The sequence below is a fragment of the Musca autumnalis genome, unplaced genomic scaffold (assembly GCF_047663935.1).
Source record: "Musca autumnalis isolate F117 unplaced genomic scaffold, ASM4766393v1 scaffold_3, whole genome shotgun sequence".
NCBI lineage: Eukaryota > Metazoa > Arthropoda > Insecta > Diptera > Muscidae > Musca > Musca autumnalis.
In genome coordinates, this window is record NW_027411866.1 from 206,113,727 (window position 1) to 206,129,308 (window position 15,582).

A 15,582-nucleotide genomic window follows, 5' to 3' on the forward strand; every position below is an offset into this window, starting at 1 on the left:
AACAATTTAGCCAAAAGCACGTTATGTGAAACATTTTTTACATATATTACATATTTTTGATGTATGAAGCTACATATACATAATATGAAAAATAATAAAAATGGAAACTTCGGTTGCACCGAACTTTATTATATCCCCTACCATGAAATATTCTGACCTCAAGTAAAATAATTTGTTTCCTTTCCTGTCCACTATATCATTCGGAGACGTTTTTTGACCACTAAGAACTCCAAATGACAAATTAAAACCAATTCGGGCCGAAAATGCTGATAAAATCTTCAAAATACGTGAAATCGGGAGGTAACGTAATATGAGGGCTATACCGAAACCTGGACCTAGGACCACAATTTTTGTGCCAGAAGGTTTTTGATCATTGAGAACTCCATATGTCAAATTACAACCAATTTGGACCGAAAATGTTGATAAAATGTTCAAAATACCTGAAATCTGGAGGTACCTCTACATGGGGGCTATAGGAAAAACTGGACCCATATTGATGATTTTTTTTTTTTTGGCTACAGTATTTATTACTTATTTTTAGCATATACTGAAAAAATCAGATTGATCCGACGATTATAAATATTTTTGTCGCGCCTTCCCATACAAGTGGGACCACTGTGCATTGGTGTAATTTGCATCAAAGAGAGGTCAAGAATTTGGTTTTCATGTTTGGCTCGTAATTTGCCGGAACATATTCCTCAAAAATTATAATACGGACCAAAAATGTTATGGCCAATTTCACCCGTTATGGCCAATTTCATCCGCTTAACACTATCCGATCATTTTCCAACATTATTGCCATCTTCCTTGACCATAATGTTTCCTCGTGTAAAGTTTTGTAAGTATTGAACTATAACCGCGGTTACACTAAACACAATTAAAACTGTGGGATCCCCGTATATACTAGGCTGTAACGCTGTTATCTGACCACGTACATCAACATATTTGGCATCTATGGATCGTCTTCTAAAAATAGCTCACGTGGGCGAAATATATCTTTCGGGAATAAAGATATAGTCATTATACTAAAATTTTTACCAATTACACAAAAGTTTTGGTCCATTTAACCCCCTAAATACTATCTGATCATCATGTTGAATTGCAAGCTTCGTCTCCGTCATAAACTCAAACTTCACTTAAAATTTCGCGTCGATCATACTACCATGGCGACCTACAGAGCCGCTACAAAATTGGACAACAATTTTGTTTTTGGTCCATTTCACCCGCTAAATATTTTACGATCATCGCCAAAAACTATAGGGGTCTATTCTGGTCTGAACCCGACATCCATACAAAATTTCGTGAAGATTGGTCCATAATTGCGGCCTGTAGCGTTCGTACAATTTTTAATGGATGGACAGACGGACACAAATCTCAAAATCGCTTTATCTCGTTGAGATATGAATTTTGGTATACCACATGGGGGGTCTACGACGATTATTTCGCGGTGTAGAGTATACCATAAATACCTTCAGCATATTACTATAATAAAACAATAACTGGAGTGGTGGATCTGCTTGCACTATGACCACCTCCTTAATTTTAAATAAGAAAAAAAATCATTTTTAGACAATCGGTCTAATTATTCCATTTTAAGACCCAATCATCACCCCATCACGCAGAGAAAAAAAATATGATTGATCCAACAATATTCGTAGAGCAAAATATGTATTGTAAAGATATTGTTAGATTCCGCATGTAATCTTGTGAGTCCAACAATCGCTTTTGTTAATTACAACAATTCATTTGTCATATCAAACAATAGTTGTTGTCTCATATCCAACGACAATTTTATTCTCTTCTCTCGGTATTCGATGCCGTGGTGAAAAAAAAAACAATTTTTGGTGAGTTTTGTTTGTATAAGTTCCTCTTATCTTTATACCCTACAACACTATGTGGGGAGGGTATTATAAGTTGGTTTTGGCCAAAAAGTTTGTAACGCATCGAAATAATGATCGTAGACCCATACCAAAATGAATGTCTCGACGAGCTGAGTCGATCTGGCTATGTGTGTCCGTCCGTCTGTTCATCTAAAGTTTAGATTCTAAACCTTGTAATCACGCTACAGGTCGCAATTTTGATCGGATCGTCACCAAATTTTGGGTGTTGATGAGTGTCCCGGAGGGGAAAAAGCCTATTGATTTTGGTGGTGGTCGGATAATATTTAGGGGTCGGAATGGGGAAAAAAGGGGTATATCAAAATCAAAACCTGCTAATGAAAGTAGAAAATATCACCTTTACAACGACGTAAAGTTGTCGTAGATGGCCAAACAACAGAGATATCGCAATAGTTGGTAATGCATCCCATTTTCCGATTTTTTGTATTCATGCTACATGTCGAAATTTTGATCGGATCGTCACGAATTTGGGAGTTGAAGCGGGTCCCTCAGAGGAAGAAGCCTATTAAGTTTGGTAATGGTCGGAATAAGCAAAAAGATTATGTGGAGTAAAGTAAACTTTTTTTTTCTTATGCGAATATCTTCGCTTTTGGTAGGAGTATTCCAAAAGAGTATTCCGCCCATGGAAGAAGAAAAGATCTGATTTATATTGATGCAAAGTATGTTGGCGTAAGTGGGCAAACAGCCGAGATATTGAAAAAGTCAGTAATATATCAAATTTTTGAATTTTGTTGTAATCACGCTACAGGTTGAAATTTTTGGGGGTAGATGGGGGCCCCACAGACGAAGAAGCCTATTGATTTTGGTGATTGTCGGATAATATTTAGGGGTCGGAATGGGGAAAACTCATATGGAGACAAATTAAAAATGTTATTCTTTGTGAATATATCGGCTTCTAGTAGGGGTATTCCAACGGCAAAGCCTGTCAATGGAAGGAGAAAATATTAACTTTACATTGGTGTAAATTAGGTTGGCGAAGGTGGTCAAGCAAGGGAGATACCACAATAGTCGGTAATGCATTCAATTCTTCCATTTTTTGCAATCACGCTACAGGTCGTAATTTTGATCGGATGGTCACGAAATTTTTGGTTGGTTTTGGTTGTCTCCCAGAGAGACAGAAGCAATGAAAACCTTATACACAGTGGTAGTGGTGTAGGGTATCACATGGTCGGCCCCGTCCCGACTATAGCCTTTGCTCACTTGTTTTTTATTTGAGTTGTACTGACAATGCACGTAAATGCGTTTCAACAAAATTGACCTGTATTAATGAAGACATTCAGAGCAAAGGCACCAAGCCGTCCCAATTTTAATATTTTAAATTTTACCAGTCAAAAGCTTATGCACGGGGGGTAGTGGTGTAGGTTATCACATAGTCGGCCCCGACCCGACTATAGCCTTGGCTCACTTGTTCTTACTGGTTTTATGATATGTAATGTAAATAGAAACTTCTTTATTTTGGTGACCTATATTTAAATTTAACGAATATTTTTTTTTATTACAGTGCACTGTAATAACAATTTCGGCCCGGCCGAACTTAATGTCGTTCTTACTTGTTAAATAGTTAGAACATATGAAAAACTTAAAAAACACCCAAATTTTGATGAAAGATGTGAAAAAACTCAAATTTTTAACTTTGGCCTTGAATTCCTCGGCAACTACTAGACCGAATTCGAATGGTTTTACAGTGTTTTATTTAACTTGCTTTGGTGTACGTTTAGTTCAAATCTGGTAACTCAATTTTGACACAGTTTCAGTTGACCAATCAGACTAAAACTTTGCACACTTTTCAGATTTGGATGGCAATACATGAATATGAAATCAAAACCAATATTGGTCCATTTTTACAGTGTTTTATTTAACTTGTTACATTGTTTCATTTATCTTGCTTTTCAAATCTGGTAACTCATTTTTGATACAGTTGCAGTTGAACAATCGAACTAAAACTTTGCGCACTTTTCAGACTTGGATGACAATACATGAATATGAAACCAAAAACAATATGGGTCCATTTTTTCCTACGGCCCCATATACCGGTACCGCCCGATTTCAGGTAATTTGAGAATTTTGTCTTCATTTTAGCCCGAATTGGCTCTAACTTGGCATTTGGAATTCCCAATGGTCCAGGAATTTTTCCACTAAAAATTGTGGACATTTTCGAAATGTCACCGAAATGGCTGAAATTTGGTATTTGGTCTTCATTTGGGGTACAAAACGTTTCATATGAAATTTGTTGGTAAAGGTCCACGCTTTTATGTAGCCCCCAAAGAACTTTCCTCCCGATATTCGGTGTTTTGAAGGTTGTGGCCTCAATATTCCTCAGAACTGACTGATATTTGGTATTAAGTCTCCGTTGGGAGTATACAAATCTCCCCCAGAAACTTGTCGGTACAGTCCCACGCCTTAGTATAGCCCCCGTAGAACGGTAATTCCCTATTTTCGGAATTTTGAAGGTTGTGGCCTCAATATTCTGCCGAAATGGTTGAAATTTGGTATTTAGTCTTCGTTGGAGGTATACAACTTTCCAGCGGAAATTTGTCGGTATAGGTCCACGTCTTCATATAGCCCCCATAGAACGGTACCTCCTGATTTTCGGCATTTCATAGGTTGTGACCTCAATATCCCACTGAAATAACTGAAACGTGGTAGTAAGACTTCGTTAAGAGTATACAACTTTCCACCAGAACTTGGTCGGTATAGGTCAACGTCTTCATATAGCTCCCACCCGCCCGATTTTCGGTATTTTGAAAGTTTTAGCCTCATTATTCCACCGAAGTGGCTGAAATTTGGTATTTAGTCTTTTTTAGAACGGTATATCCGAATTTTCGATATGTTGCAGGTTTTAGCTCATTATAACACCGAAATGGCTGCAAGTTGGTACTTAGTCTTCGTTGAGGGTATAAAACTTTCCACCTGAAAATGTTCGGTATAGGTCCATGTCTTCATATGCCTAAGTTTCACATTATTATCTCTGACCACACGTAGCAACCAACAAATCGTATTCGATTTATTCAAATTTTCACAATTAAGAAAATTCGCTAATCTCCATTAAATTTAACCAAAACACGTTGTAATCCTAATTGAGGAAAACATAATTTGCCGTGATATTTGTATAACCCCCCCAACCAAACATACAAACCTCTTTCGAATTTATCGTCCGGATTGCGTTTGTAGTACATCATGGGAGTTGAGCAAACATAATTGCACATTAACGTCACGACAATGGCAGCGATGACAATTAAATGTTTGTAAATATTACTTTTGATTTCTTTCATCTTTGAAGCGTGTTACTGCTGCTGCTGCGACTATATTATGTTTGTAAACTGCTCTGCTGTGCTTGTGCTTTCCTGTTGTTTGTTTAACTTTTTTCGCTTGGCTTTGTTTGAGTTTTGGTTTGCTGCTCTGATGTTGAATGCTGTAATGGGGCGGGGGAACTTTGTGGTTTACAACATAAACCGCATGAAAAATCAAATATTGTTTGCGTTGATTATATTTAAATTTTTTTTTGGGTGGCACTGTTTGTTGACTCTTTGCTTTTCAATTTATTTTTTTGTTTTTAGTTGTTTTGTGTTTTTGTTTTAAATATTTACAACATTTTATTGTTGTCTAAACAATGTAATGAATTGCAAAATTTGCAAATCGTTTTTTTTTTGGATTTAATTTTGTTTGAACTTGTTTCGTTGTGGCAAGGCACCCCACTTGTTTTGCCGTTTATTTGCAAAAATGTTGAATGAACAGAACACTATTCCCGCTGTCACACAGTTGTTGACTAACTGACATCCGTTGGTGGTACATACAAACATAAAATTTGAGATTAAAATTGAAATTGCGATGTCTTCTAAACATCTAACTTGTTTAAAAGCTTTAGTCTAACTGAAGTCTTTACATTTGTGGCATGTGTCTTTAAGCCTTGGCCAAGAGTTGGTATAAAAGCTTTTTAGCTTTGCCATTTTTTGCCAGTTTGCAAATGAAAATAATATGGCTCAAAATCAAACAATCTAGAAAACGATCATAAATAAAAGCGAAATGAGTTTGCTTAAAAAAAATACAAACTTTAATGGTCAATGCGCAGGTGCCGGTGGTGACATACAATACGTAATTGTTTGCAAATGTTACTTTCTTACGTTTATTATTTTTTTTTTCAAATTGATAAAATCGCCCGTAATTTATTTGAGAATGTCAAATATGTGTTAAAGCAATAATTAATTCACGATATTCTGTGTGCTAAGTGAGTACGAACGACAACAATTGTGGTAGCACTTTGTTGGACCAACCAAGCGCGCTTTTGTTAGGAGTTATAATTTATTCTGGCCGTAATTGAATTTCTATTCTGTCCCAATTTTACCACAATCTTATACAACTATTGAAATCTATGAAACCTATGTATTTAAACATGAACAATGGTCGGTAGTCACGTCTTACAAGAATACATGAGATATGTAAATCTATTTTGTTATGTTTTAATTGACATATCTAAATTGTTTTGAAACATAAATTGCGCATTTGTAATTCTTATAACTCAAACTCTTAGATCACTTTTTATTTATAACAGCAACGATGTTTGTGTTTGGTGGCACCGTAAATTCTTACTGGTGTTTGCTCGCTCAGAACTATGTTGACTATGCCCACCTACATACAGTCAAAGTCGAAAGAAAGTTTTGTTTTTAAAAATTAAAACAACAACAATGGGATTTAGCTAGACTATTTTGAATAAACGAAATCCTAACATTTTATACTAAATTTTAATATTTCACTGATATAAATGTTTATTAAATTATAATAAAATTATAATTACAAAGCAGTAGCAACAAAGGCTATCATTACAGATTAAATAAGGACTTAAGAAAATAACCCACAATTTCACTGGCCCAAAAAAGTTTACATCCTAGCAAAAGTAAGATTTTTTGAATTCCCTCCACCATAGTATGGAGTATATGGTAAAAGCCAAATTTCTTTTACAATTCGATTTGAAAAAAAAAAATGGTATAGAGAGTTAAGGAAAATTATTGTTTTAAATCTGTTCGCTTTCACAAAATTGGCAAATGCGCGCAAAAGTTGTAGTTATTCGGAGTACAGAAATAAAGCCCCATGAAATAACACCCCAAACGGAGGTGAAAATGAACTCCAATTTTTGCGGCGTTTTTTCTATTTGAAAAATGGCCCCAATACAAAAAGGCCCCAAACTAGGAAATTTGGCCCAAAATGCATTTTTGGAATTGGGGTGCATTTGGCAAATGCAATATCACCCCAAACACCGAAAATTAGGCCCCAAACTATCATTTACGCCCCAAAATATTTATTCATTTAAATTTGGGGTGTAAATGAAGTTCTAAAGGCCTGCGTACATAAGCTACTCTGCCTGATTGCCTTGCTTTCCTGCTTCATGTTTGACATAATAAAAATAAAAGAATAAAGAAGGCCGAGGACATTTCGAACTGGGTTGCCCTTTTCTTTTTTATTCTTTTATCAGAAGTAAGCAAGGTAAGCAGGCAAGGCAGCTTATGTACGCAGGCCTTAAGTTTGGGGTGTATTTTCAAAAAAAATTTTAAAGATATTCATTCAATAGTTTGTAATATGTAATTAATTCCTTCATTTTATACATCATTACATCCATTTTTATTCATAAATTATGTTTATATATCTAAGTAGAAAAAGGTTAAACCTTAAGCTCTTAAAATACTATTGTCAAATTTGTAAAATATATTGTAAATATTATCTGAATAATAAAAATAAATTGAATTGAAAAAAATTGTAATTAATTGATGGTTATAATTAGACATCGGATTTTTGCATGTTTTTTATTTCTCATCCGATTGCACTCAAATTTTGGATATAGGCGTTTTGAGGGTCAATTTTTCGATATTTGGGGTCATATCAAAAATATGCAAAATATGCAAAAAATATGCAAAATATGCAAAAAAATATGCAAAATATGAAAAAAATATGCAAAATATGCAAACATTTTTTGACCGAAAATCGTCAAAAAAGTCATAAAATTTACAATTAAAGTTGGAAAAAATCATCAAAAAAAACTTTAAACTGTCCTAAATTAAGACTGTTGGCCATTTAACGTCGATTTTTTAGCAGATTATTGTGTTATTGATACCTCTTACGACGGTGTGGTGTAGGGTATATGGTATTGTAATACTATTTTTTATTGTTAAACTATGCAAAAATATAAAATTTGATAAAATATCAGTCATTTTATGTAAATTTAATATTTTCTTTGTCTTAGTTTGTAGCTTTAGGCTGGTTTTAACTCAAAGGGAAGAAATCGATGTCGGATTTTTTTAGGCGGGGGTGCCGCCTAAACTTTTTACTTAGATTAGATTTTAGATGGATTTAAGATTAAGATTGCCAATTGAGCACCATTGGAATAAGTTAACACGTGCTACTGGAGCCTCGAAGTTATGAAAATCTCGTCTCTCTCGGCGATCCATATCTGTGGAACAGTTAAAGCTATTTGCCCGTATTATTAAATTAAAGGCCATTCTTTTTATTTTATATTCAAAAACAAAATGCGTAAGTATTACTGAATTCGTACGTACGCATTAGGGTGAAAATGGAGCCTATCTGGGTATAGCCGACTACTTGGAGAACGCATTGTTTTAGTTGTTCGTCCTTTGTAATTAATTGGTTGTATTCTGTGGTGATCTCGACTCGGAGTTAATGTGACTTTTTTATGAATTTCGAACAGTTGTTCTTTTGTAAGTTTGGGTCGAATATTTCCGGAGAAGTTTCCATCTTCGCTTTGTTAAGTTTTTTGTCGCCATTTGACTCTTTGCGGTGTTTTGCACTGTCGGATCAAACAATGCCAAGCCAACAAGTTCAGGACTAAGATACCACAGGTGATTTATCATTTTTTTATTTCGTTTTTCTGTCTATGTTTTCGTATTTCAATAGATTTTCAATGAGGTTTAGGTCTTCTTTTGATGCTAAACGCTTCGTAGAATCTGAAGAACCATCTGTCCCGAAAATAATCAAGCGCAGCTTCAACAAAAACTCCTAACCATGAAATTGTCATTGCTGCTGGATCCCTCTAAAGTGTCCTATAGGAACGTTAGTCGTATCATTTTATCTACAGTAGAAGCTCTCGGAGAGGACCCCAACATATATATGATCTTTAGAAGCTTTAACCTTTTATTCCGGAGAATAAACAGTGAAAAATACTAGTAGCAACTTCAAGAAAGATACCCCAAAACAAGGCTATTTGCGTGCACTGGCATGGAAAACTATTACCAGGTATTCCCAAAACAGTGCAGAAAGAACGGGTTGCTGTTCTGGTATCATCTGGTATGGGGGTAAAGAACAACTCCTGGGCGTTCTTAGCAGTGTACGAGTGCTTAGAATAATGGGGTCTTACCAGCTTGAGCAGATGTTAAGTCGAAAGCTTCTGTACCTGCGTATAGATTTATAAGGAGTATTGTTGAGAGGGACTGCATGTTTGGCAGCACGTCCGGACATCAAACAAACATATTCACGCGATTTCTGTAAGAATAGTCTCCGATTGACAAATTCAAGTTCGATGTAGGCGAGAATGTTTTAAAACTACTTCCCAGCTGACTTCCCAGGAACAAGAGGTCGGAGAAGCACTTTGTGTTTTCATCTTTCGAGCCCGGTTTAACGCGCCCAGAACGTTTCTTATTTTGTTTATTTATTTTGTATCAAAGGACAACAACTGAGTGTTATAAATGAGAGTGTGGGTTATTGATTTTACAAAACCTATAATGAACAAGATAATGTTTATGTAGATATAATATTGGATGGATTGGGTAAACATAATCATAGGTTGAAAAAAAGAAATATTTTTTAGGTCGAAAAAAGACCTAAGCCGCATTGAAGATTTATTGAAATACGAAACAAATATCAGATAAAGGAAATAACAAAATGATATATCATCTGTGGTATCTTAGTCCTGAACTTGTTGGCCTGATCTGATAGTTCAAACCACCGTAAAGAGCCAAATGCGACAAAAATCTTAACAAAGCAAGCAGAAGAAGATGGAAACACCAAACTAATAGTACGGTTACACTAGAGTTTTTATGCCGGGTTAACCCACTTCGAGAGGATTTATTTGACGTTTGCGCTATGGAATTGACATTTGAAATCCAATCCGGCTACGTGTAAGCGGGGTATAACAAAAGAACAACTGCCGAAATTTCCAGAAAAAGTCTACCAGGCGTAATTACAGGGTATACTTATTTGTTGTTCAAGAGATTAAGCATTAACTCCGAATTTCTTGAAAAAGATCCTGTAACTTGACCGCAGAACATTAATTACCAGGAAGGGTAAAGGCAGAGCAAGGAGTCGAGTTTATCACCAAGTTGTCATCTTTACCCAGATGTCTCCAAAATCACATTATGTCAGCTCCTTAAATAAATTTAAATATGTATGAACAAAATGTAAAAGACATTTGTTTTCATTCCCAAAAATTGATAATATGGGAAGAAATAAAAAATAATTTAAAAAACTAAGTTACAATGTTTTATTTATAAAAGCACTTAATACTAGAACATAATTTTTAATGATGGATTCTCTCAAATAAAACGCTGGTGGCCGCTTAATATTGACACAATTTTTAATTCAAATGCAAGCGTTTTATTTGAGAGATTTAGTCATTAAAAAATATTTTCTAGTTTTAAGTGCATTTGTAAATAAAACACTGTAACTTATTTTTTTAACTATTTTTTATTTTTAACTTTTCAGCATTTAATTTTTTTGACCACTGCGAACCTCATAACGAAATTAAAGCCAATTTAGGCCGAAAATGTAGATAAAAACTTTGAAATACCTGAAATCGTTTTGTACCGTTATATAGGGGCTATACCAAAACCTTGAACTGAGTCCAACATTTTTAGTGAGGAAGTTTCTGTACCATTGGGAACCCCAAATACCAAGTTATAGCCAATTCGGCCTAAAAATTTAACCAGAATCCTTAAAATACTTTAAATCGGGTGGTACCGCTATATGGGGGCTCTCAGAAAAAATGGACCCATATTGGTTTTGGTTTCATATTCATGTATTGTCATCCAAGTCTGAAAAATGTGCAAAGTTTTAGTTCGATTGGTCAACTACAACTGTGTGGAAAATAAGTTACTAGATTTGAACTAAACAGACACAAAAACAAGTTAAAAAAATTAAACACTGTAAAAAGGATTTTTTCACAATAGACTCCATATTCACCCTAAGACGTTTTCGGGACATTGGCTTTATTATCTTGAATTCAGTATTACTTACGTATTTTGTTGTTCGACAAGAAATATTAAGAATAGTATGACATTAATTTTAATGCATAACACGGGCAAATAGTTTTAACCGTTTCATAGATATGGGTAGCTGAAGTAGTCAAATAGCCAAAAAGTCGAGATTTTCATAACTACGAGGACCCAGTGGCATGTGTTAACATATTCCAATTGTGCTCAAACTTTAACAATCTTAAAATCTTACCAAATGCAACAAATTAAGACAAAGAAAATATTGAATTTTAAATAAAATATTTGACAATTTATCAAATTTTAATAGGTTAATAATAAAAAATGGTATTACAATATACATATAACCATATTTTTATATCCACACTGTGGTAAGGGGTCTCAATAACATAATAATCTGCTAAAAAAGCGACGTTAAACGGCCGACAATTTTAATTTAGGACGCTTTGATGATTTTTCCCAACTTTAATTGTCAATCTTACGACTTTTATGACGATTTTCAGCCAAAAACTGTTTGCATATTTTGCATATTTTGCATATTTTTTGCATATTTTGCATATTTTTTGCATATTTTGCATATTTTGTGCATATGCAAAATATGCAAAATAAATACAAAATATGACCCTGCCAATGAATTTAGATTTCTTTGAAACGAATTTTGGTCCAATCAGAATCTTCGTATCTCTATTATTAAAAAATATGCAAATATGCAAAATCCGATGTCTAGTTATAATTATACCCTACACCACTATGTGGAAAGGGTATTATAAGTTTGTTTTGGAAAAAATTCGTGTAACACCGCGAAATATTTGTCGGAGAACCCCAATGTGGTATACCAATCTTCATATCTCGGCGAGATTAAGCGATTTTGAGATGTGTGTCCGTCTGTCCATTATAAATTGTAATCAAACTCCAGGCCGCAATTATGGACCGATCGTCACGAAACTTTGCATGAAGGTCAAGTTTAGACCAGAATATACACCTATTCTTATTGGTGATGATAGTGAAATATTTAGCGGGTGAAATGGGGCAAAAACATATTTTTTATCCGATTTTGTAGCTGATCTGTTGGTCGCAATAATAGCCCGATGGCCTCGAAAATTCGAACAAGGTAACAGTATATGAGAAAGAAGATGCTTGCAATTTGAGATGGTGAACGGATGATGTTTAGAGGGTTAAACGGGCCATACCTTTTGTGTGAACATTTTTAATATACCAGTTATATCTTTATTCCTGGAAGACAGATTCCGCCCACATTGATAACAGAATTACTGCCTAATATATCCAGTTTTTTGCTTGAGTGTAATCATAAGCACAGGTCGCCAATATAGCTCAATAGTCACGAAATTTTGCAAGAGATGCCTACAAGAGATGCCTACAATGGACCATTACTTTTGTATAAAAAATATAAAAATTTTATTTTTGGTCCATATTCTTCCTGGATGGCATATACCGGCAAAGTAGCCTACGTTTGGAAAAATAAATACTGATATTTCCCCTGATACAAATTGCAATAATGTGTCTGCTAGATAACGGGCCTACTGCCTAATATATAATGGGTTCTGTGTAGAGAACCACATTTTCCTCTCATACTACAAATTGTCTCAATCATGACAGAGAAATTTTCAGTTCAGTTGTCTAATTGAATTTTTATACAAATATTGCAGCATGGGGTCGCTTCGCCACCTATTTTATACCCTCAGTCTTTAGGTTAATACAAAATAAAAATAAATTCGTTTCAAACAATTTAGAGTCGATTTAGCCCTGTCCGTTCATTTGTCTCTCTTACTGTCTAGCTGGCTGGTGCGCACGATAACTCTTGAACGGATCTACCGATTCGAATCAAATTTTATATTTCTTAATATTTTTTCAAAGAGGCAGAAGAGAGATATACTGGCTAAGTAACATCCAAGAGTGGACAGGATACAGATGTGAAACAAATCTGCTACATGCTGCTAAAAACCGAGAGCTGTCAATAATTTCATAATATAAAATATTAAAACATATTCAAATGTAATACTATAACATTGTATGGTCGCTTAATATCCGAAAAACGGATCCGCAAATAAAGAAGAAGAAGAATATTTTTCCCAAACTTAGTTTAAGTTCAAATATAGGCTATATACATATGTAGGTCCACACCTCCCCCAGAAAAGTTCAAAATTTTTTTCGAAAAATTGTGTGAACTTTAACTGGCGAAGTGGGCAATCGATTTGGTCCACCCTTTCCATATATTATTATTATTCCTTCCAGTTATAGATCGGGTAAGACTATATCTGTCCACATACGGGTACCTCCCACACAGAATTCGGAAAAGAGAAATTTAAGAGTCCTCTCGAACAGTTTTGAATTTCTTTTCAGCAGATTGTCCTTGCGGCCACCTCTACCATGGTACAATTTTAATGGCAAGTCCATACTTACTGAGATTATGGCCGAAAATGGCAAATCCGCAAGATAGCTCTCAGGAGGATTTTCTGATTGGTCCAAACTTTGCACATCGTATTATTTCATTCAGTCATGCATCAGGTTGGAATATGGACTATATCGGTCCCCTACTTCGAGTATTCCCACACAAAATTTGGGAAAAGTGCAGCTTGAGGACTCGTATCGGATCTATTTAATTTTTTTGAAGAATGTTCTTGACATGGTCCCTATTGCAACGGTACAATTTTTCCGGGGTAAGTCCATACTTTCTGAGATAATGGTCCAAAAGTTTCGAAAACCCCTGCCGGCTCCAACTAAAATTACAAATCTGAAAAATAATTCTCAAAGTTTTTCAAAAATCAGAAGTTAGTTCACTAAAATTGATTTGGTACAGCTCCACATTACGATACATACAGATTCCGCGTATTTTGAAGAAAACTCGTATTACAAAATAAATATATTTTTATACGGCATAATTATTGTGTTTTTTTTCTCTTTTTGGTAAGAGGCTGAGTGTATATCACCGTTAGCGCAGCTGATTTATACTACCTTCCTTAGAGTGTAATTGAATATGAATAATTTTGGGATTTATAAATTTGTTTGAATTATTTGAATTTCTATTCATTATTAGATATTACTACCGGTATAAAATAAATTTTTGATATCACAATAGGTCAGTCTGGTTACCCTAAAATTTGTAACAACTTGTACCAATTGTTGCTGGAAGTCGTCTGTTAACACAAAAACCAGGAAAAGAGAGCGATTCGAGAGAGACATTTTGAGACATTTTGAGAGTTTGCAAATTCTTGCTGGAAAAATTTCTTCTAGCAAGCACTAGCAATTCTTCTTCCTGAAAACAGGCAATCATCTGTGTTTAGTTTTTTGTTGATTTATGTTTGTGAAAATTAAAAACAATTTTATTGTGGAAATAACGTAGTCTAATTGTATTGTTTTATGGAGAACAAATTTGTAAAGTGGAAAAATACTTTTTTGTTTCATTTTCTTTTTTATTTTTAATAAAATACAACGTGTTTGCTTCCTTTATTGGCGGACAAATTGTTCTGTTTTGGCAAGCCAGCTGATTGCTTGCTGGTTTCTGCTGGGAAGGTGTCTGTTTACTTTTTACAATTTGTGAAAGTACGAAATTTCCGAAATGTCAAGACCCATATCTCGGGAAGTATGGACTTTCCCCCGGAAAATTATATATCGTTGTATTCAGGATGCCAAGGGCTATATACTGTAAAAATTTCAGCCCGATCCGAGAGGTGCCCCTAAGCGACATTTAAGCCCAATTTTCTAGCAAAAGCGAATAAAAACCTTTTATTCTCTGAGAAAGTTCTTGCTGGACAATTCTTGTTGGGAAAGTAACCAGACAGACTTAATATGTACCCACAATGAACTATTTTCGAAATACCCTGAAAAGCACAAAACTGCATTATAAACCATAGTGCAAAATTTTAGGACGATTGATCTTCAATAAACTCACAATTTTCTCAAATATCAAATATCAGAGATATAACGAATTGCATTGTATATATAGGAATTGCATTGTATATTTAGGTGTATTCCTAAAAGGAACCTGATATTCAAAGACAATTTGAAGATGTAGCAGGAGGGGCTAATCAATGTGAATTTTCCAATTTTCGAATATTTTGTAGAAATATATAATTTATATAATTGTTCCACAAACATCCAAGTAGGGATAAGAGAGGCTTCTCTTATATCAATGGATTCATATTAAGTTATTGATATGTGACCTAGTTTTTATCGCCGTGTCCGAAAGGCGTGTCCTAAGTTGCCACTTGTATAGACGCTTTTCATGGCTGAAATACTCATTACTAAGAGGTATTTTGCCACCGTTGAAAATTTGACGTGACCAGGCCTGGGAATCAAATCCGGACATTCTGCGTGCAAGGCGGTTGCACATAACACATTCCTAGAGGTTGTGGTGTAGGGTAGCACATGGTCGGCCCCGTCCGACTATAGCCTTTTCTTACTTGTTTTGGTATGTACATATATGTATGAGTCTACGACCATTATTTCGATACGTT

At 34.8% G+C, this 15,582-nt stretch overlaps 1 protein-coding gene across 1 annotated transcript in view; it reads right to left on the reverse strand.

Moving 5' to 3' along the window:
* LOC141398765 (uncharacterized) overlaps positions 1 to 6,155 on the reverse strand; it is a 65,779-nt gene extending 59,624 nt beyond the window's left edge. The window contains exons 1-2 of the mRNA XM_073976412.1: positions 6,020 to 6,155; positions 5,035 to 5,893 (exon numbers count right to left, since the gene is read on the reverse strand). Coding sequence (XP_073832513.1) covers positions 5,035 to 5,170 — 136 coding nt within the window. The 5' untranslated portion in view covers positions 5,171 to 5,893; positions 6,020 to 6,155. The remainder of the gene's footprint in view (positions 1 to 5,034; positions 5,894 to 6,019) is intronic.
* Between the last annotated feature and the right edge of the window lie 9,427 nt (positions 6,156 to 15,582).